The 22,763-nt window shown below is 32.4% G+C and overlaps 2 protein-coding genes across 2 annotated transcripts in view; both read right to left on the reverse strand.

Annotated features, from left to right (window-relative positions):
* Window positions 1–988: 988 nt before the first annotated feature.
* Window positions 989–7,334, reverse strand: LOC132743007 (uncharacterized). Its single transcript, XM_060731512.1, has 8 exons — window positions 7,005–7,334; window positions 6,479–6,574; window positions 5,826–5,939; window positions 4,519–4,662; window positions 3,996–4,091; window positions 3,279–3,479; window positions 2,327–2,527; window positions 989–1,912 (listed from the first exon to the last, which is right to left on the reverse strand). The coding sequence occupies exons 1-8, from the start codon at window positions 7,126–7,128 to the stop codon at window positions 1,242–1,244; spliced, it is 1,647 nt and encodes a 548-aa protein (XP_060587495.1). The 5' UTR covers window positions 7,129–7,334; the 3' UTR covers window positions 989–1,241.
* Window positions 7,335–9,137: 1,803 nt separating this feature from the next.
* LOC132743005 (uncharacterized) overlaps window positions 9,138–22,763 on the reverse strand; it is a gene marked incomplete at its 5' end in the record, with an annotated part of 35,585 nt that continues 21,959 nt past the window's right edge. The window contains 2 exons of the mRNA XM_060731511.1: window positions 9,138–9,259; window positions 13,189–13,233. Coding sequence (XP_060587494.1) covers window positions 9,138–9,259; window positions 13,189–13,233 — 167 coding nt within the window. The remainder of the gene's footprint in view (window positions 9,260–13,188; window positions 13,234–22,763) is intronic.

The raw sequence follows: 22,763 nt of genomic DNA on the forward strand, positions 1-22,763 counted from the left end.
TTTTACGCATTGAAGATTTAATTTCTAATAAATTATACTTTTTTGCAAGATCGAGCAAATCAGTTTTCTTAGCCAAATCTAATACCTCCTGGGAAGGTTCAGCTACAAACTTTTCTAAATTAAAAGACATGACTGCTTGTTGCTGGTTTTAAACTCAGAAAGTGATGTGTTTCAAAAATTTCAAAATGAAAGGTACACTTAATAGAACAACTATGATATCAACTCAGATGAGTAAATACGGTAATAATAAAATGTAAAATAAACGGTAATAATTTCAAATAATGTAGCCAATAGGAAATATTCAAATCCCGGACGAGCCCCCAATTTCTGTTACGAGCCAGGCGTAACGAGAAAGAAAAGCCAGCAACAAACTTGTAACAATAACAAATTTATTACAGAAAAATTATTAAAGAAAAATAAAATAACAAATTATCTTTACAAATACCTGAAGTCCAAATAAAAATTACAAATGTCTAGTCTGATCCTGGAATGATCCTTTTTCAATAGCACAGTTAAATCCAAGTTAAATCCAAGAACACTTTAGAATAAATTCCCACAATAAAATCCACAAGAATAATTAATAATCCAAGCTCCAATAAATCACTTAATTTCCAAGTTGAATAATACTCCAAATATATTGATGACTTAAAAGATTACTGATGACTAAAAAGGTAACTGATGACTTAAAGATCACTGATGACTTAAAAGGTAAGATTAATGAAAAATGTCTCCTTATATATATTAACTAAGAAGTTTCCAGAAAGGTCTATTATGTTCTCAAGTAATCATAATCTAGCAACTTCAACAATAAAGATCATTCCAGAAGTTTCTATCTAAATATAATGCATGAGTTTTCTACAACAGGTAAGAACCTTCTAGTACATACATGTAGTTTATGTTCTAAAAATAGAACAATGATAATATTGGAAATACCAACTGGTCAGATATAAACTATATACATGTAATATGTTGCATACATAACACTTTTCTAAAACAATGGGAAATATATTTATTTCTGAGGCATAATATTGCTTTAAAAATATACAAAGGAAAACAAAACAAAGGTTTTTGTACAATAATTTTACAGGTATTTCAAGTTATTATCCTCATACCAGTGTTGATGACAGTCTAACTTAAAAAAACGCAATACATTTTCACTGATGGACTGTAATATGTTGCTTGTATTTTAAATAAATAATGTGAGACAAAATTAAGTTGTTCTTAATTACTTTTTAAAATAGTTAAGAAGAAATACCAAATATGTCAACTGCTAAATCTTTGCTATATTCATTGACTTCATGAAAAATAAAACTCATTTTTGTTGCACATTCAAATGTGTATTGTGGTGGAAATTGCATGTCATGTATATCATAAAATATCTGCGGATATCCGGATGTGTAAACTCCGACAACTGACACAGGGTTTGTCTTTAATAAAACAGGGGCACCAGAAGCCCCATGTCCCAAAAATGCGCTGAGTATAATGTTTTTGGGACTAGTCAGTCCTATATAGCTTTTATCAAGTGACTCAATACCAACACCTTTAGTGATGCACATGTTTTTAAAATATTCATAATGTTGTTCCATGAACTCATTTATATCATAAACAGGTATGTTGCATGGGTTGATGACTTTTACATTATGCTCAAGAACTGTGCAAGGTTTGTGTGGATGTCCAGCACCAATTACAGCTACTTGATCTGTATATGATGTCAAATTGCCTTCGTGACTAAGTAAAAGAGGTTGTGGCAATTCATTTATATCATTATTGTGAAATTTCAAAATTGCAATATCCAGGTGGACATTTATCAACACAGCTTCTTTCAATCTAAATTTCTTGCAAGATTCAAATTCTACGAAGGAGCATTCGAGATTAAGGAGTGCCCTAATGTCTTCATCAACAATATGGGTACCTGTAAAATATGAGTAAATACTAGAAAATAATTCATGATGATGATTTACAGGTTATGTTTTAAGCAATGCTTTGTTCTTATATTTTCCATATTTAATCATTACATTTCCAATTGCCTATTGTTTCAATATCATCGACTCTACACCTTCAATATTAATCAATACATGTCAATATGTAATCAACAGAAATATCTATTGTAAATTATGATCAAGCCAACTGCAGCAGAATTTTGTGTTCAAAATTCATTGAATTAGGAACAGCCACATGAAAGGTATTAGAACTATCATTATGTTTTAAACCGGTTAAACAATTTCATTCATCAGTTTATAAGTACGTTTAAAGAGTAATGAAGAAGGAAAATAAAAATCTTTGTGAGGCGGTAATAATTGCAATGATTTAACAATTGAAACTTTACCATTAGTCAATATATGTGCGGCAGTAAATCCATACTGACTCCCTGTGCGGAAAAGTGTAGCACTACCATGGGGTAAGTTCAGAACACCAACAGATTCCATGACTTTCATCCACACTTTGATATCTTCATACGATAAAGTTTCGTCTTGTGATTTCTTGAACATATTTTTCTTTGCATATGTTTCAAAGTTACATATATTTCCTATACAAATAGACTGATACAAATGTATAAAAAAGAAATCAATAACTTAATATTTACTTTGTTATTTTATGTATTAAAGTAATTGCACATTTTTTACAAAATAAACTTAGGTAATCGGAAAAAATGTATTAGTCTGATCTATAAATCAATTGTATTTTCTTCACCAAAAGTAAGTTTATTTGTTTGTTTGTTTTTGGGTTTTACATCACATCACAGTATAGGTAATATGGCGACGTTCCAGCTTTACTGGTAGAGGAAGACCTCAGGTGCCCTTCCGTGCATTATTTCAGGCACGAACGGGCACCTGAATAGAGCCACCGACAACAAAGTTAAGAAAAATTACAAGATTTTTAAGTTAGTGATTTAATATCATTTTATATAGATATTTGCTTTGCCCATGACTACTGTTGCCATCAAATCGATAAAAATATATGTGTCTTGTTCGCAATATGAAAATGAAAAATGAAAATGAGATAATATATATTAAGGAAGTATCATATAATGACTGACCACATCTGAAGACAAACTTTAACTACAGCAAACAAATCCTAGGCGAGTACACTATTTTAAAATGACGTAAGCATGTTGTTTTTAATTTTGCAATGTCGGTTCCTCAAAAAATAATTATATTGGTTTTAAACACATTTTCAATATAATAACAAACATACACCACTTACATTATTAAGGTCATAAAAGTTGTAGAAAATTCTACGATGAAATGTATATCTTTAATTTAATAAAGGTTACAAACCCTGTAGGGCAAAATCACGTTGTCTTAGAATATGTTCTTCATCGGTTTCCATAGCCTCTTTTAATGGATAACATGAAATATGTTCTTCATCGGTATCCATAGCCTCTTTAAATGGATAAAATGAAATATGTTCTTCATCGGTATCCATAACTTCTTTAAATGGATAACATGTAACATTATCTTCGCAACTGTTTCCGTTCTCTAGATAAGCGACAATGGTATATGTTTGATTCATACATTTGAAAATATATGAATTAAGATGACCTTGTTAGTTAATACGGATTCAGTTACAATGACTGAAGTTGCATAGTCAAGGAGAGACTGACATTCCAATCAGCAAATAATAACCAGTCATGTATTGAGAGATAAAATTCTGCCTGCTTATCAAATATAACACACTGTTGTATAAAATTAATCATAACACATATCGTAATACAGCAATGGATACTAATGGCAACGAGGATTGGCAAATTGAGCGGTTGATCCGAATCTGGTTAGCGCAATTTAAATCATTCTTTTTATTTGTAATAATTCTTACTTAAATAGTTTGTAAATTACATTCACACCTGTTGTTTTTTTGAAAATTGATCTACTAATTTGCCAACATATATATTGAAAAAGATGTAATCGAATCCTGTTGGTAATATTCTATATTATTAAATGTGGGTAACTTGTCAAGGGAGACAAAATCAAAATCTCTCACAAAACGTGTACTACCGTCTTTATCTGCTGGATTTTCATCTAGTTGGGTATCTTCTGCATCTGTAGACGTGTTAGTACAGCCAAAACGTTGATGAAAGCTAACGTATTCTCCTGAACATATAGAAATAGTGATTTGAGATTTTAAATAATATGCAAGCTCAGTTAATTTTAAATTTATTTTAACGTATTTCCTTCATAAAGAGAAGCATAAAAAATGAAAAATTAGAAACCTGATATTTAAATGAATAAAAAACGAGAAAAGACCACGAGTTATTTTATATTTTGGCTTCCTGTAATCCCTAGCAACTGGTGGTGCCTGTAATTGTATAAGTGCCTCGCACGAAAATTTAAAAAATTGTCAAAAAGTACATTTTGCAAGGGTCATATAAAATGAAGCGTCATATGAGGACAAACTAAAAATAATGGCGAACAACCTAAGGCGAGTAAACTATATGCAGCTCGAACAAGTTAGATGATGTGAAAATCATAGTAAATGTAGAATGTAATAAATATTTGCATTTCAGTAACGATTTCTTACTCTGAAGGGCAAATTCATATTTTGTCATGCAATAAGTATTCCCGTCTTCCTTTAATGGATTATGCTCTTCATCCATATCCAGATCTACTTTAAATGTGTTACATGATAACCGGTCTTCGCACCTGTTCCCACTGTTCCCATTGTCTGGAAAATAGGTAAGGGAATATGGTTTATGTATACATTTCCAACCAATTAAGGCTGGTTCGAATCTCGGCTGGGACTTCAATTCTTTTATGTGAGGAAGTTATCGAGCTGGCTTATAAGAACTCTGTTGTTCAACCAAGGTGTTCGTATATGAACAATGAATTTGTAAAACTTATATTCTTTCTTTTGTCATAGGCTATCTGTATCATTTAAATATTTTGTCAATTTCATCCACGTATGTTTTCTGAATAAAATTATTAAGAATTTGGTAAGCATATTTATATAAAAAAACATTTGGTAAACATATTATCGAATTAACCAGTCGAAAATTTACTGTGTTATTATTTTGGCCGTTGCCAAAATCAAAGTTTGTCATAAAAAGTGTACTACCGGTTCTGCCGGCTAGGTTTTGTTTGTCATTTGTATTCTTTGCATATGGTAACGTGTTATTACAGACTAAAAGTTTATCTTTATAAGACGTTACGTTTTTCCCTGACAATATAGAAATCGTGATTTTAGGTTCATGAATATTTTACTCATGTGCAAGTTCATTATGTTTTTAATGTCTTTAAATGTATTTTCTTCACCAAAAGTAAGTTTATTCGGTTGTTTGTTTTTGGGTCATATCGCGACGTTCCAATTTTACTGGCGGAGGAAGACCTCAGGTGCCCTTCCGTGCATTATTTCAGGCACGAACGGGCACCTGAATAGAACTGCAGACACCAAAGGTAAGAAAAAATTTAAGATTTTTAAGTTAGTGATCGAATATCATTTAATATAGATATTTGCTTTGTCCCTAACTACTGTTGCCATCAAATCGATTAAAATATATGTGTCTTGTACGAGAGATGAAAATGAAAAATGTGAATGAGATAATATATATTAAGGAAGTATCATATTATGAATCATTCCTATTACTGACAACATCTGAAGACAAAGTTTAACTGCAAGCAGACAAACCCTAGGCGAATACACTATTTTAAAATGACGTAAGCATGTTGTTTTTAATTTTGCAATGTTGGTTCCTCAAAAAATAATTTTATTGTTCTTAAACACATTTTCAACATAATAACAAAATACACCACTTGGACAAATAAGATCATAACAATTGTAGAAAAATCTAGAAATAAATGTATATCGTTAATTTAATAAAGTTTACAAACCCTGTAGGGCAAAATCAGCAAAATCACGCTGTCTTAGAATATGTTCTTCATCGGTATCAATAGCCTCTTTAAATGGATAACATGAAACATGATCTTCGCAACTGTTTCCGTTCTCTAGATAAGCACCAATGGTATATGTTTGATTAATACATTTAAAAATATATGAATTAAGATGACCTTGTAAGTTAAAGATTTCAACTAATACGGATTCAGTAACAATAATTGTAGTTGCATAGTCAAGGAGAAGACTGACATTCCAATCAGCAAATAATAACCAATCTAAATATAATTGTCATGTATTGAGAGATAAAATTCTGTCTGCTTTTCAAATATAACACACTGTAGTATAACAAATAATCATAACATATCGTAATACAGCAATGGATACTAATGGCAACGAGGATTGGCATATTGAGCGGTTGATCCGAATCTGGTTAGCGCAATTTAAATCATTCTTTTTATTTGTAATAATTCTTACTTAAATAGTTTGTAAATTACATTCACACCTGTTGTTTTTGAAAATTGATCTACTAATTTGCCAACATATATATTGAAAGATGTAATCGAATCCTGTTGGTAATATTCTATATTATTAAATGTGGGTAACTTGTCAAGGGAGACAAAATCAAAATCTCTCACAAAACGTGTACTACCGTCTTTATCTGCTGGATTTTCATCTAGTTGGGTATCTTCTGCATCTGTAGACGTGTTAGTACAGCCAAAACGTTGATGAAAGCTAACGAGTTCTCCTGAATATATAGAAATAGTGATTTGAGTTTTAAATAATATGCAAGCTCGGTTAGGTTTTAATTTATTTTAACGTTTTTCCTTCATAAAGAGAAGAATAAAAATGTAAAATTAGAAACCTGATGTTTAAATGAATAAGAAACGAGAATTGACCACGAGTTATTTTATATTTTGGCTACTTGTAATTCCTAGCAACGCAACTGGTGGTGCCTGTTATTCGATAAGTGCCTCGTACGAAAATTAAAAAAAATTGTCAAAATGTACATTTTGCAAGGGTCATATAAAATGAAACTTCATATGAGGACAAACTGAAATTAATGGCAAACAACTTAAGGCGAGTAAACTATATGCAGCTTGAAAAAGTAAGATGATATGAAAATCATAGTAAATGTAGAACGTAATAAATATTTGTATTCAATAACGATTTCTTACTCAGAAGGGCAAATACATATTCTGCCACGTAATAAGTATTTACGTCTTCCTTTAATGGATTATGCTCTTCATCCATATTCAGATCTACTTTAAATGTGTTACATGATAACCGATCTTCGCACATGTTCCCACTGTTCCCATTGTCTGGAAAATAGGTAAGTGAATATGGTTTATATATACATTTCCAACCAATTTAGGCTGGTTCGAATCTCGGCTGGGACTTCAATTCTTTTATGTGAGGAAGTTATCGAGCTGGCTTATAAGAACTCTGTTGTTCAACCAAGGTGTTCGTATATGAACAATGAATTTGTAAAACTTATATTCTTTCTTTTGTCATAGGTTATCTGTATCATTTAAATATTTTGTCAATTTCATCCACGTATGTTTTTTGAATTATCTTATTAACAATTTGGTAAGCATATTTATAAAACTAGAACTCCGCGAGCCGGATGTGTCGCCTTGTGAACAATATAGTTTAGGAGAAATGGCCAGGACAAAAATGAAATTTGAAAATTAACAAAGGGCAATAAATCAAAAAATAAGAAATGCAGAGCAGCAGTTTCTGTGCACTGCACTTCTTATCAATAAGATCTATCATCCTATTAAGTTTCAAGTCTAAAGCCTTTATAATTTATGAGAAATGGCCTGGACAAAAATAAAGTTTGAAAATTAACAAGGGCAATAACTCAAAAAATAAGAAGTGCAGAGTACCAGTTCTTGGGCACTGCACTTCTTCTAAATGAGATCTATCATCCTATGAAGTTTCATGTCCATAGCTTTTATACTTTAGGAGAAATGGCCTGGACAAAAATAAAGTATGAAAATTAACAAAGGGCAATAACTCAAAAAATAAGAAGCCCAGAGTACCAGTTCTTGCGCACTGCACTTCTTCTTAATGAGATCTATCATCCTATGAAGATTCATGTCCATAGCTTTTATACTTTAGGAGAAATGGCCCGGACAAAAATTAAGTATGAAAATTAACAAAGGGCAATAACTCAAAAAATAAGAAGCGCAGAGTACCAGTTCTTGCGCACTGCACTTCTTCTTAATGAGATCTATCATCCTATAAAGTTTCAAGTCCATAGATTTTATACTTTAGGAGAAATGGCCCGGACAAAAATAAAGTATGAAAATTAACAAAGGGCAATAACTCAAAAAATAAGAAGTGCAGAGTACAGGTTTTTGTGCACTGCACTTCGGGTCACGAAGAAGCATGCATACCAAGTTTGACGTCAATCCGACTTATAATGACTGACTTATGCTCCGGACAAGCTTAAGGGGACGCCGACGCCGACACCGGCAACGACGCCGACAACGACGCCGACAACGACGCCGCCGACAAAAGTAATCCCTATATGTCGCCTTTTTCAAGGCGACACAAAAACCAATTGGTAAACATATTATCGGGAAGTTTTATTTGAAACCAGTCAATTATTTACTGTCTTATTATTTTGGCCGTTGCCAAAATCAAAGTTTGTCATAAAAAGTGTACTGCAGACTCTGCTTGCTGCTAGGTTTTGTTTGTCATTTGTATTCTCTGCATATGTTTCGTTTGTTTGTTTTGGGTTTTACGTCACATCGACACAGTATAGGTCATATCGCGACGTTCCAGCTTTACTGGTGGAGGAAGACCTCAGGTGCCCTTCCGTGCATTATTTCAGGCACGAACGGGCACCTGATGAGAACCGCAGACACCAAAGGTAAGACAAATTATATTAAGATTTTTAAGTTAGTGATCGAATATCATTTAATATAGATATTTGCTTTGTCCCTGACTACTGTTGCTATCAAATCGATAAAAAATATATGTTTCTTGTACGAAAGATGAAAATGAAAAATGAGAATGAGATAATATACATTAAGGAAGTATCATAAAATGAATCATTCCCAATACTGACCACATCTGAAGACAAACTTTAACTACAAGCAAACAAACCCTAGGCGAATACACTATTTTAAAATGGCGTAAGCATGTTGTTTTTAATTTTGCAATGTCGGTTCCTCAAAAAATAATTTCATTGTTTTAAACACATTTTCAAAATAATAACAAAATACACCACTTGGACAAATAACGTCATAACAATTGTAGAAAAATCTAGTATGAAATGTAAATCTTTAATTTAATAAAGTTTACAAACCCTGTAGGGCAAAATCAGCAAAATCACGTTGTCTTAGAATATGTTCTTCATCGGTATCAATAGCCTCTTGAAATGGATAACATGTAATATGTTCTTCATCGGTATCCACAACCTCTTTAAATGGATAACATGAAACATTATCTTCGCAACTGTTTCCGTTCTCTAGATAAGCGGACATGGTATATGTTGATTCATACATTAAAATATATGAATTAAGATGACCCTTGTTAGTTAATACGGATTCAGTTACAATGACTGAAGTTGCATAGTCAAGGGTAGACTGACATTCCAATCAGCAAATAATATCCAATCTAAATATAAGTGTCATGTATTGAGAGATAAAATTCTGCGTGCTTATCAAATATAACACACTGTAGTATAACAAATAATCATAACACATATCGTAATACAGCAATGGATTTTAATTGCAACGTGGATTCGCATCCATTCTCCCCTCCGAGTAGTAAATATTACAAACTTCGATCCAATTGTTCTCACTATTAAACGGTTTGTCCGAATCTCATTAGGGCCATTTAATCATTTTCGTTGTAAGAATTCTTACCAAAACAGTTGTAAATTACATTCACGCCTGTTGTTTTTGAAAAAATGATTTACTTATTTGCCAACATATACATTGAAAGATGTAGTCGAATCCAGTTGGTAATATTCTATTTTATTTAATGTGGGTAACTTGTCACTGATTGAGCTAACAAAAATCCCTGACACGGTTCCCTTCGTAAATGAATTCCCTTTCATGTGCTTTAAACCGCATGTAAATTGTTTGATTTTTAAAAAGTAATGCCTATTCAAAGTAAGACCGACCCCGCATCAAACGAAGTGTCATAAATCGGCTGTTCTCTCTCTCAGACCCCAGCGTTTCACACGCTAAATTATTGCATTACACGCAAATATGGCACCAAAGGGGTCACAAGTGCGGGAACATACTCGAACAACTTTTTTATGACCCAGTGACATCTGACCAATTAAAAATCTGCTGATAAATATCAGTTTATAGCAAAAATTTCTTCAAATCTTAACATGATATACTGTCCGTCTGGTATCTGTCTCAGATGTCACGTGACTATTGGTAAAATTTGAGGCACTCTGTGGGGGGGGGGAATGGAACGCATTTAACGTGGATAATTTATTTGTTTTGCTTTCGAAGCTTATTATTATCATTACATTATTTAATTATGTCGGGGTCCCGCTCCTAAATGTATTCTGTTATAAATTTTCCGTTAGATAACTTATTAAGTAAAATTTAAAATTGGTTTAATTTAAAAAGCGAAAAACTAGGCTTAATTAAGTCCGTGATACGATGTACAAATAAGACTGAGATTTTATATATTTTTGTCCGACCAATTCATATAAATGCCTGACATATTTTAAAAGAAATAAAAGACATCACTCGATCAATATGATCTGTCTTTGACTTTTATTATCATAATTATTCATCTATGCACGGCATAGATCTCAATTCAGTTTCTTCTGGGATATACACTTAATAAATTTCATTCTTTGTCTCAGGTTTATTAGTATTGTGTGTTCGCTTTACTGGCAAACATAATATTCAAAACATTCACTAAAATATATTTATAAATGTCCGATTTTCTATCGAATCATAAAGAAAATATCATCCGCAGATTATCATAAAATATTTTAGAAATTTGTCATCACCAGTCATATCTATTGTCGTTTACATAAAAATGTTGTCTGTTTCTTTTTACAAAATGTTTTATACTGTAAGAAAACGAGGTTGAATGTACAGAAAGCTATTGGATCCGTTCAATTGTCCATAAACTCAATGTAATGTCTATCAGATTACGATTTTTCACACATTATTGATATAATAGGCAGCTACATTGTTTTAATCACCCTTGCCGCTATTCTAAATTATTTATGTTACATCTTGGCCGATTATTTCTTAAGTTTTTAAAAGGCTAAATAAAAGATAGCCGATTAAAGTCGAAATATTTATAAAATATGTACAGTACAGTATTTATACGAAACATGTATTACGAATAGTATGGTCCGGTAATTCACGGATATATGGAACTACCGATTTCCCTCATTGATTCCTCAACAGGGGGCGGAGCGTTATCGATAATTGACAGGATACGCAAATAGCAGATAAAAATGTTATAACCACCGTTTTAAAACGTTTAAAAACACATTTTTGGGGCTAACTGCTTCCAAAATTAAATCACGAATGTGTTCAGAAAAGGTTGATAAATCTACTGAGGAAATAATCTCATTTTAGGAATTTTTAGTGATAATTGATCCGTTGTCACCTAAAATAGCTTTGTAAATCTTAGGGGGCCATACCCCACCCACTTATTTGTATCGTGTAAATTATTAATGTTTTAGCACAGTAATACATGTAATGTATTTATACGGTTAATCTGCATCAGCGCATGTTTTGAATAGTCTAAGCAACTGAGAGCAACGATTTCACATAAATATTGTATCATTCTGATTTCCAAGGGAGATCAGACCTTATCAGATATACAAATAAACAGATTATTTAGATATGAATTGACTTTGTATTCAAGTAAAATATTTGGCCAATACATTTGGGACTTCAATTCTTTAATGTGAGGAAGTAATCTAGCTAAATGATGAGAACTCGGTTGTTCTGCCAAGTTGTTCGTACATGAACACCGGATCTGTTTAACTAATATTCTTTCTTTTGTCATATGTTATCTGTATAATTTAAATAATTTGTAAATATCATATAACTTAAATAAACTGATAAACCATTTGTAGAAATACACTGAACAACTGTTCTGACGCTCCCAGTAGCATTTTCGAAATTACTTTAAAACTAGCGAAAGGAACTGAATATTTTTTTCAGGAAATAAAGTTTAATACAAAGGTCATTGTTCGATATACAATTTACAATTATACAATAAGTCTACCAAGAGCCAACTCCGGGCGGGGGCACACTCGACTTTTTGACTTTTTTAAAAAGCAAACAAATAAACTGTTAAAACAAATCTTAAAGATAAAAATTAAGCTTTCCTTTAATTTGAATAGGTCTGTTTAGTCATACTAGTTTTGTCCAAGTATAAATCCTTTTTCATAAATAAATGAAGATTTCAAATATAATACAAATCAATAATCTGACGGTCAATGTCACTTTGTCAACAGATGAATCAAATATGTATGTAAATAACAAAAGCTTTAACACAAAATTCAGTAATTTGACATGGACGGTCAAGGTCATTTAAAGCTGCAGTTCAAGGTCAATTCAACCTTTCAGAAGGATTTTGTCCGAAATATTGTTTAATCAAAGTATGAAGATATACCATTTATTTATAACCAAGTTACAGTCAACAAAAGCCATCTTAAAATGACCATCCCCGCCGATTGTGTTTGCTCATTGGAAGCATGTATATGTTGTAGAGCAGAATAATTCAATTCAGGTATTTTGGTAATGAAAACTGATGGCTGAAGTGATTACAGATTTGAAACCTATGTCAAAACATTACATATTATTGTGACCAGTCAGCTGTTAACTTTCCAACCCACTGAGGAAATGAATTTACGTAAGTCTTGAACTTGGTTTCAAATCCTCTTCCGGATTTAATTAAGTTAATAATTCTTCAGCATTTTATATCATTAACTTATATCATGAGTCTTCCATGTTTCTTATTATACAGTGTCTTCTGATTGTAATGTATATTTATGTTTTGTAAATTCTGGAAATAAATATTGCTTTTACTAAACCTATGACAATACTGATGACCGAAGTGATTACAGATTCGAAACCTATGTGAATACCAATTCCCTTATTTTCAGATCTCAAGGTCAAATGTTAAGGTTATTGTGAGCCCGTTTTTCTAGTTTAATGTTGACGTTTTTGCGCTCCAATTAATATCCAAGTATAAGACCGCTGTAAAAATTTAATCCTTTTTAATTGTAAAAGCTTTTATCAAAATTTAAAGGTTTGTTCTGAAAGGAAATTTATGATTTAGGGGTTAGTTGTACAAAATCAAACTATACACATGGACCAAAGACAATTTATCATCATTCATACTTACTTGACATGGCATTAGATGCCTCATTCTTCCATGTGCCTTTATACGCTAAAACAGTTAGATCTTGCAACATTAAATACAAAATACAAAACAAAAACTCCTACAAAGTACACCATTTTTATATATTTATCAAGAGTAGATATATATGAAATCAAACAAAGGGCTCCCCAGAAAAAATATGAATAAAAAAGATAAAGATCCATAAGAGAGTTACAGTTATTAGTCACTTTAAATTACACTAAGTATGAAGTCAAACTCTCCACTTCTCATAGCAGCCACCTAGTTATATTTTGAATTTCAAGTGAATACCTTATATAGTAAATTCTTAATGAGTTACTGTCTGGACAACAAATAAGTATGAAAAAATAACAAAGGGCAATCACTGAAAAATTATGCACGGTAAGGTAATCATTCTTGTGCGCTGCACTCCTCCTTAATGATATCTATCCACCTATGATGTTTCAAGATGATACCTCTAACACTTTTTGAGATAAACTCCGGACAAAAGTATGAAAAAACACAAAAGGCATTACTCAAGATTTATTTATGGAAGAGTTATCATTCTTGCAGACAGCATTCCTCCTTAATAAGATAAATCCACTTATGAAGTTTCATGTTGACATCTCGTTATACTCCACTCAGGTGAAAAATTAAGTGTGAAAAATAACAAAGGGCAATAACTAAAAAAATGCAGGGTATAGTGTCTTTTCCTTTGCACTGCACACCTCCTGAGTGAGATCTATCTACCTATGAAGTTCCATGTTGATATTTCAAAGGCATTTTGAATTATGCTTTGGACAACAATTAAGTTTGAAAAATAACAAAGGGCAATAACGGAAAAATTATGCAAGATAGAGTTATCATTCTTATGCACTGCACACCTCCTTAATATGATCTATCTACCTATGAAGTTTCAAGTTGATACATCAAACACTCTTTGAGATATGCTCCGGACGAAAATTTGGGACGGAATGACGGACAGAAGGACAGACGGAGAGACGGAGACTATTTCTATATCCATCGCCGCCTTTTGGCGGGGAATACTAAAAGCAAAAATCACTGAAAATTTAATAATTTAACCTTGAAGGTCAATGTCATTTAAGAGCAAAGGTTAATTTGAATTTGATATACATGAAGATCTTATCCTAAATATGTTCTGTTATTATATGAAGTTAGAGCCAGTTACAGCAAAAAATGAAAATATCAATAATTTGACCTTCAAAGTCATGGTCATTTATGAGGGATCGTCAATGTCCTTAAAGGATAAATCCTAAAAAAATATTATGTTCAAGTGTCAACAATCCATTAAAAGGACTCCACTGAGTTTTTTTTGACATGGTGGGACTGAAAATAATTTTTCCAGATAAATGTACCATTTGATGTTGGTTTATACCACTAATATTTGTGCAAAATTTCAGATCATTTGCGCACTTCGTTTTCCAGAATAATTACCCAAATTGTAATAAATGACCCAAAATGAAAAGCGTTTAAACGTTTTTCACTCAAATCGGGCTAAGGAAAGCATAAACATATGATTTTCAATTGATTTCAAAGTATTTTTCTTAACTTTCTTTGCATTTATTTCTGTATAAAAAGTCCAAGCTCATTTATGTAAGAAGTTCAAATGTTATGTTTTTAGGATTTTTAAACCTCAGTGGAGTCCCTTTAAAAACAAAGTTACAGTCAATAATGGCAAAAAATACATAAATAAATAAATAAATAACAAAAAAAAAAAAAAAAAAAAAAAATTAAAAATGGACATTTAACATTAGAGGGTAATGTCATTTATGAATGACTGTCAATTTTTGGATTGACTTAATGGACTATCCTCAACTTTGAAGACAAACTATTCAAAAATAACAAAGTTATAGCCACAAATAGCACAAAATAAGCAAGAATGTCAAGGTCATTTATGAATGGAGGTCAAGGTTAGTCTAGTCTACTAAATTGTCTTGCCTGAAATAATGTCGAGCTAAGAATAATTTTATTAATTATCCAAAGGAACCCCGTTTTTTAGGTTGCTAATTTAGCCAACTATTCAGAACCTAACGTTTTCAACAGTGTATTCTTTATTAAATTTTGTTTTTATAACCGCTGTTATTTTTTTTATCTTTTATTGTGATTTTATATTCCCATTCCCTACAAAAAGATAAGAAAAAACTGTTTAATAGCTCATGTGGGCACAGTTTGTCATGGAGAAGTGGAACCGTGTTTCTCAAGCCACTTGTCACAATTACGTCTTGTCCATGCGCAGCCGATGCAGGGCGGTTATCGAAGCAAACGGTGGTCATACCAAGTATTTAGTTTTAAATAATGCCAAGAATACATGACCAAAACACTGAATACTTTATGTTATGGAACTTGAAAAGGCATTTAAAATTAAAATTCAAGTACATATTCACAATTAAGTTAAGAATGTCCTAGACGTTGAATAGCATGTTGTTAGTATTTTCATGTGTCAGAAATGAGAATGACATGCGTCATGTGATATATATTTTTACATTTACGTTATACAAAGATGGATGGTGATAACAATTAACATTCTTTTTTCAATCTACTGAAAATTTGATTTTAGCATTTCAAGGACTTTTGCAAGATTGGGGACCATGACTTTCATTTTATAAGAAACTGAATTTATCCGATAAATTTTGTGACTTTGTAATGTGGGATCAAATAATATACAAAATCTTTAAAATTTGGAGATTCATGTTGTTTGTTTTACACCATACACAATCTGACACACTTCTGTAACAACCCTTGAAACTTGAAGCAATTATCCTCAATAGTTTTAAAACTATTTCAAAAAGGCTACTGGTAGCGTAAGAAAAGTTGTAAAGTTGTTAAGTGTATATTCGAAAAGTTGTATTTGAAACCAGTCGATAATTTATTGTGCATTATTTTGGCGGTTGCCAAAAGTCTGTTATAAAAAGTGTACTACAGACACTGCTTGCTAGGTTTTGTTCGTCATTTGTATTTTCTGCATCTGTAGGCGGCTCGATAGCTCAGTTGGTTAGACCACTGACTGTCACTCCTGAGGTTCCGGATTCGATCCTGAATTACACCCTTGGGACTTTTCAGTGACACTTTCAGTGTTTACCACCTACCTAGAGGTTTACTGGTAAAAAACCCAGGTAATCTTCGCATGTATCAGTGCTATACACTGGGCATAAAGAACCAAGGCATCTATTCAATATGAGCTAGGGACTAGTCCCCGGATTCCCTTGTATCTCATTGCTCTCTCTAGAGTCTGCTGAGGTAAGGACTCTACTTGAAATAAGTGCTTGCACTTTCGTAGGCTATCCTTGACCGCCCGGTCTAAAGAAAATCAATCAGTCAATCAATTATTGAAATCGTGTTATTACAGACTAAAATTGATCTTTATAAGACTTTAAGTCTTTCCCCGAAGATAAAGAAATAGTGATTTCATATTCATGAATATTTTCCTAAATATGGAATAGAGAAAACAAGAATCCCTAAAGAAAGCCCAACACGGCAAAATTGAAAATGTTGCAGGCTCGGTTTGATTGTTTATGGACGGTACTGTAAAGTGAACTCACCGTCCGAGCCCCCCCCCCTTAGCACCGGCTTAAGCAGAATTGAACATTTAACATTTTGAAACATCCGCAGATGTGTTCATTTATGCTTAATATTTTCTTCGCAAAAAGTAAAACAAATATGATAAGATTTTAAAGTTGGCGATCGAATAATTTAAATATACATGTAAGCTTCTGTCCCTGACACTTGTTGCCATCAAATCGATAACAATATATGTGTCTCGTACGAAAGATTATAATGTAAATTGAGACAATATGTATTTAGAAAGTATCATGTGAATGAATCATTCCTAATATTGACTTCATCTGAGGACAAACTAAAACGTCAAGCAAACAAACCTTAAGCGAATAAACTATATTCAAATGATGTAAATGATTTAAGCATATTCTATTTTCATTTGCAATGTCGATACCTCAAAAAATTGTTATAAAATTTTTCATTATTAAAACAAATAAACACCACTTGGACTAGTGCTGTCATGACAATTGTAGGAAAATCTAATATGAAATTTCCATTATTAATTCACTAAAGTTTACAAACCCCGTAGGGCAAAATCTTTAACTTCACATTCTGTTAGAATGTGTTTTACAGCGGTATTGTTATCTCATTTTAATGTGTCACATGGAACATTATCTTCTAAACTGTTTTTTGTTCTAGAAAATCGGTACTGGTATATGTTTGATGCATACATTTAATAATATATGATAAAACATATTAACCTTGTAAGTTTAAGTTTTCAATTGTAACGGATTCTGTAAAAAGTATCGAGTTGCATCATCATGCTGAGACAGAAAATAATAACCAATCTCAATACGTGCCATGTATTGAGGAAACAATTCTGCCTGCATATCAAAGATGACATGAACAAAAAAGCATTTTTATAACCTTACTTTATATAAAATATATCTTCATTTATTAAAGTATACCACACAAGAGGACTGCAAACGCGTGGCAATAAACACACAAATACATTTGGCGTAAAGTAATTGAAAATAAAGAAATCATAAATACTATTTAGATAGAAAAGAGATCCATTTATATAATTGTTATGCCCCCGGGCATATAGTAATTGAACCGTCCATCCGTCTGTCCGTCCGTCCGTCTGTCCGTACGAGGTTAACCTACAACGGCAAGTTGGATTTTTCTTAAGTTCTACCTCTACCAATGGCTTCTTAGTTTACACACTTACTAATCAATACAAATTACATGATATAGTCAAGTTACATAACTATGGCTTCCAAATTTACCAAGTTATTGCCCTTTTCAGCACTTAGAAAATGAATAATGGTTAACCTAAAACGGCAAGTTGGAAATATCTTAAGTTCTATCTATACTAATGGCTTCATAATTTCCACACTTACTTATCAATACAAAGTACATGATATAGCCAAGTTATATAACTGTGTCATCCATATTTCCCAGTTATTTCCTTTTTTTCACTTTGAAAATAGGGCCTTGTCTGGTTAACCTATTCCGGCAAGTTGGATTTATCGTAAATTCCTCTTAATTGTTTAATTTATTTAATGATATCTTGCATATTTGCTAGTTGGATACCTTTAATGGTCCTCTAATTTTTTGTGGAGTAAGTGGTCTCTAGGGTCAAGGTCAAGGTCACTGGTTTAGAAAATAAATTTAAACATTTTTGCTCATACAGCCTTTATTTTTTGGTTGATGTCTTTCATGTTTAATACAAACATGCCAAGGGAGGTCCCCCTTCTTTGGGTATAGTAAGGGGTCATTTGGGTCAAGGTCAATGTCACTAATGTCAAGGTCACCAATGTTAAAAATAGATTTTTACATTTTTACAGGTGTATTAACCATATTCTATAGACAGATGTTATAATTGATAGGAACATAAAATTTGATGGAGTAAGTGGTCAGTTGGGTCAATGTCACCAGTGCTAAAAATAGATTTTTACACTTTTGCTCATACAGCCTTTATTTATTGACAGATATATTTCATATTTGGTAGGAAGATAACTTGCATGGTATTCTTCCTTTTGATTGGTGTAGGGATCAGTGGGTCAAGGTCACTTGTGCTAAAATAGATTTTTACACTTTTGCTCATACAGCCTTTATTTATTGACAGATATATTTCATATTTGGTAGGAAGATAACTTGCATGTTATTCTTACTTTGGATGGAGTTAGGGGGTCAGTTGGGTCAAGGTCACAAGTGCTAAAAATAGATTTTTACACTTTTTCCCATACAGCCTTATTTATTGACAGATTTATTTCATATTTGGTTGGAAGATAACTTGTATGGTATTCTTCCTTTGGATCGAGTTAGGGGTCAGTTTGGTCAAGGTCATCAATGCTCAAAATATATTTTAACATTTTTGCCCATACAGCCTTTATTTATTGACGGGTGTATTTCATATTTGGAAGAAAGATAACTTGCATGATATTCTATAGCAGTCAGTGGGTCAAGGTCAAGGGTGTCAAGTATAGATTTCTTACATTTATATATATTTGATAAAGTTGAATATTTATCACTTCACAAGTCATAGCAATGACTTGGCAACTTATATATTACACAATTACAAAATGCCATGACTCTGTCAAGCTATATAACTTGTGTTTACAATTTTTTGGCAATGTTTCTGTCCATAACTGAGTGAATGGGTAAACATTTTTTTGAAATATTGCTACTGACAAGAATCGGAGCCGGGGGCATTTGTGTTTAACAAACACGTTCTTGTTCTAGAACATGTTTTATTTCAATATCAATATTAAGATCTATATTGATACATGCCAAAGATCTATGCTCTTGTCAAATGAATGCTTAAAAAAATAGTTCTATATCCTACAACTTTTGCTGTTAAGTACAAACCTCGGACATATCAACAGTAATGACCTTAATTTGAAGCACAGGTACGTCATAATTTACCTCCATGTAATTGTGTATATACTAACTGCAAACAACTTAAATGTTGGTTTCCAAATGATAAAAAACTATAAAACAACAACAACAAAAACATACAAATTATATTATAGCAGTTATTTAAAAGCACAAAATATTACGTCTAAAATAATAAAGAATCAAAATGCTTTGCTTACAGATAATTTTCATCTTTCTTATTTTCTCCCTTTGCACATATGAATTCCATAGTCACACAAACAGCCATCTTATGTTCATTATTTGCATGTATTAGTACATGTAAATTGGTTCATAAAACTTTTGTTTACTTGGCAATATATATAAACAAGCAATGAACAAACGTCAATTTTATGTTTTTATGTATAATAAAGCATACTTATTACTCACAACATGTGAGGACAAACTAAAATGAAGGCGGAGAACCTTATGGCGTGTTAACGACATTCAAATTATGCTTTTATGCCTTTAGTTTATTACATCGATACATTAAAGAATAATTTGAATTAGGTATTTTCTATATCGTTTTGTTGTTACAAATGTTATCATCGTTAGCTTGCAGAATCCAATCATGCAATTAAAAGTATACTTCAGTCTTTGTGTGTTTGTTAATATTATTCTCTTGTGTTTACTTCGTCTTTTATCAGGAGGGAAACATGAAAGTTTTGTATTCTATAATAAAACGGGAAATTTATTTCGAAATGTTTTTTACGCAAATGCAACTTCTCAACATTTATTACTTTTGAAAAATATGATGATGAAATAAAATAAGTGTTGACAATATCTTACCATCAACTGCATTTGAGTAACATCCCTGTAAAAAAAAAATTCCGCCAATTACATGACTGATTCAGACTGTTCAATTGTTTTGCTGCCTAATAATGTCGTCAATCAAATAACCTTTTGAAAGTTTGGTGATTGAAATATAGTTTCTCTATACTAGAAAATATTCTGCAATAACACCTTCTATTTTGACGCCTGCGGAACATGATTTGTATTATTTATTCACGCACATCTATAATCCATTAATGAATACTGCTCTTAAATCCCCACAATTTTCATAAATAAAGATAAATAAGTTACTACCTTCGAAAGGGCTTTCCTTTCTGAACAATTTGCAGGCTCATTGGGAGGCTAAAATTTGAAACACACATACATGTATTACAAACAATATACATAACCACTTTCTATCCCAACACTCATCTTAACAATAACGTTAAGGCAGACGTACACGCTTTAAAAGATCATGTATAGCCATCTCCAAAAGGTAATTTAGTGCTTTGTACACTATGGTATAGGTATAAATCACACGAAATGTTGGCACACCGTGGTCGGAAGACGTACCACAGGTCTCTTGATTGCGGCTCTAGTATGCTACTTCACCACAACGGCCGTTACATTTTCATCAGGCTATATATAAAATCTTATTGCAAACACATGTTTTATTTTATAAGGCCACTACCGCCTAAGAATGAATACATACTTAACAAAAATAGAAACTTTACATACTTTTTGGCCTGTTTAAGAGGATTAAAGCTACACGCCTCCAAATAAGCCAAAATATTTCAAGAAATTCAATCTTTAGAAAAATGTATTAAGATGCAATATCTAATATTTATTATTTACATATTATTAAGATGTTAATACACGGCAGGAGAGGGCCGGAAGGTGATAATCGGCCCGCAAAATGAATAATGGACCCGAGGGCTTTAGCCCGAGGGCCATTATTCATTCAGGGCCGATTATCACCTTCCGGCCCTACTCTGACGTGTATTAATGTCTTTAATACACTTGGTAGATCTAATAGTAGCATTTTTTTTTAAAAAGAAAAAAACAACAAATACTGTGAAGTCCTTTCGTCGAAATTCTTGTCTACAGTACTCTTCTACTGTTCTGTACAGAGATGTTTACTGTAGAGTCTACTGTTTGTGTGTTCAAAGCAGTAGAATCTAGAAGCAAGTTTTATTTTCATTTTTTTTTTCGGAATGAATTTGTCGTATTATTTCTTCAAATTTCAATAGTAACAAAAATGTGTTTGTACTAAATACGCTTAAGCTCTCATAATTAAAATAAAGCGATTCGTGCTGACAACCTACTTTCACTTTTACAGTTAACTGTTTGATGACGTAAAATATGACGTCATTGTTTCAGTTTGTGAACGTGCACATGTTCTGCGGGCTGATAACTAGTTCTCGGCCCCGGGCCGCAAACTCATAATAGGTCACGTGACACTCATAATCAGTTGAAATCATAGGCAATTTTGTTACTATATATAGTAACAAGTGTATTCAGTGCGATTAATGACTGGTTTTGCAGTATCAATCGCTAAAATTCTACTGCGTTACTAACGCAGTAAGAGGTATTTATGTATATTTTGACTTCTTTTTGTTAATTAACTTAGATTGTAAGTCTTGTTTGCAAAGTGTAAATTACTTTCTTTGTTCATTTTACAGTATTTTACTTTTAAATAAATCTGGAGGCATGCTGCTTGAACGGTGACTCTATGTGAACGTGATAAGTACTTATTGGCCTGAGTATAGAGAGAACACGACATAAGATGTTGTTTTACTGTACCATGCACAAGCTAGCACGCTATTCCAGGATTATTTCAATTTCTGTTTTGTTGCACAGTCATACATACTCTTTATTACTCACACATTAAGCATGAATATGATAAAAACAAGATCAACAAGGAAAGGCGGCTTTAATTGAACACGACCCCCACACGACCGACCCAGCTACAAGAACCACCGACAGGGAGCCAGTGAGGACCCCAAACAAAACACAGGACAGGGCACAATGCAGAGCACGGACAGGCTAATCAATAAAATGATACATAAGAAACAAATAATAGTTACCGACAAGGAAATCAAAGAAAACAAATAGATTATTGATAAATAGTCCCACAAAGTAAAAGGGCACAGGGAAAGGGGATATGAGATTCGAGGAAGGGGTGCGGGGCAAAATTTAAGAAATAAAACTAGAAGCAAAAGGGAAGATACTTACCACAGACGAGAAAACAACAAGAGACACATAGAAAAGTGTCACCAAAACAGTAAGAAACAACAAAGACATACATCTGAGGAACACAGAGGGGCGCAGCCTTGGAACGGTCAGCAGCATAAGTACTGTTGGGGGAATTTAAA

The sequence above is a fragment of the Ruditapes philippinarum genome, unplaced genomic scaffold, assembly GCF_026571515.1.
Source record: "Ruditapes philippinarum isolate M1 unplaced genomic scaffold, ASM2657151v2 ctg6660_1_1_1_1, whole genome shotgun sequence".
Lineage (NCBI taxonomy): Eukaryota > Metazoa > Mollusca > Bivalvia > Venerida > Veneridae > Ruditapes > Ruditapes philippinarum.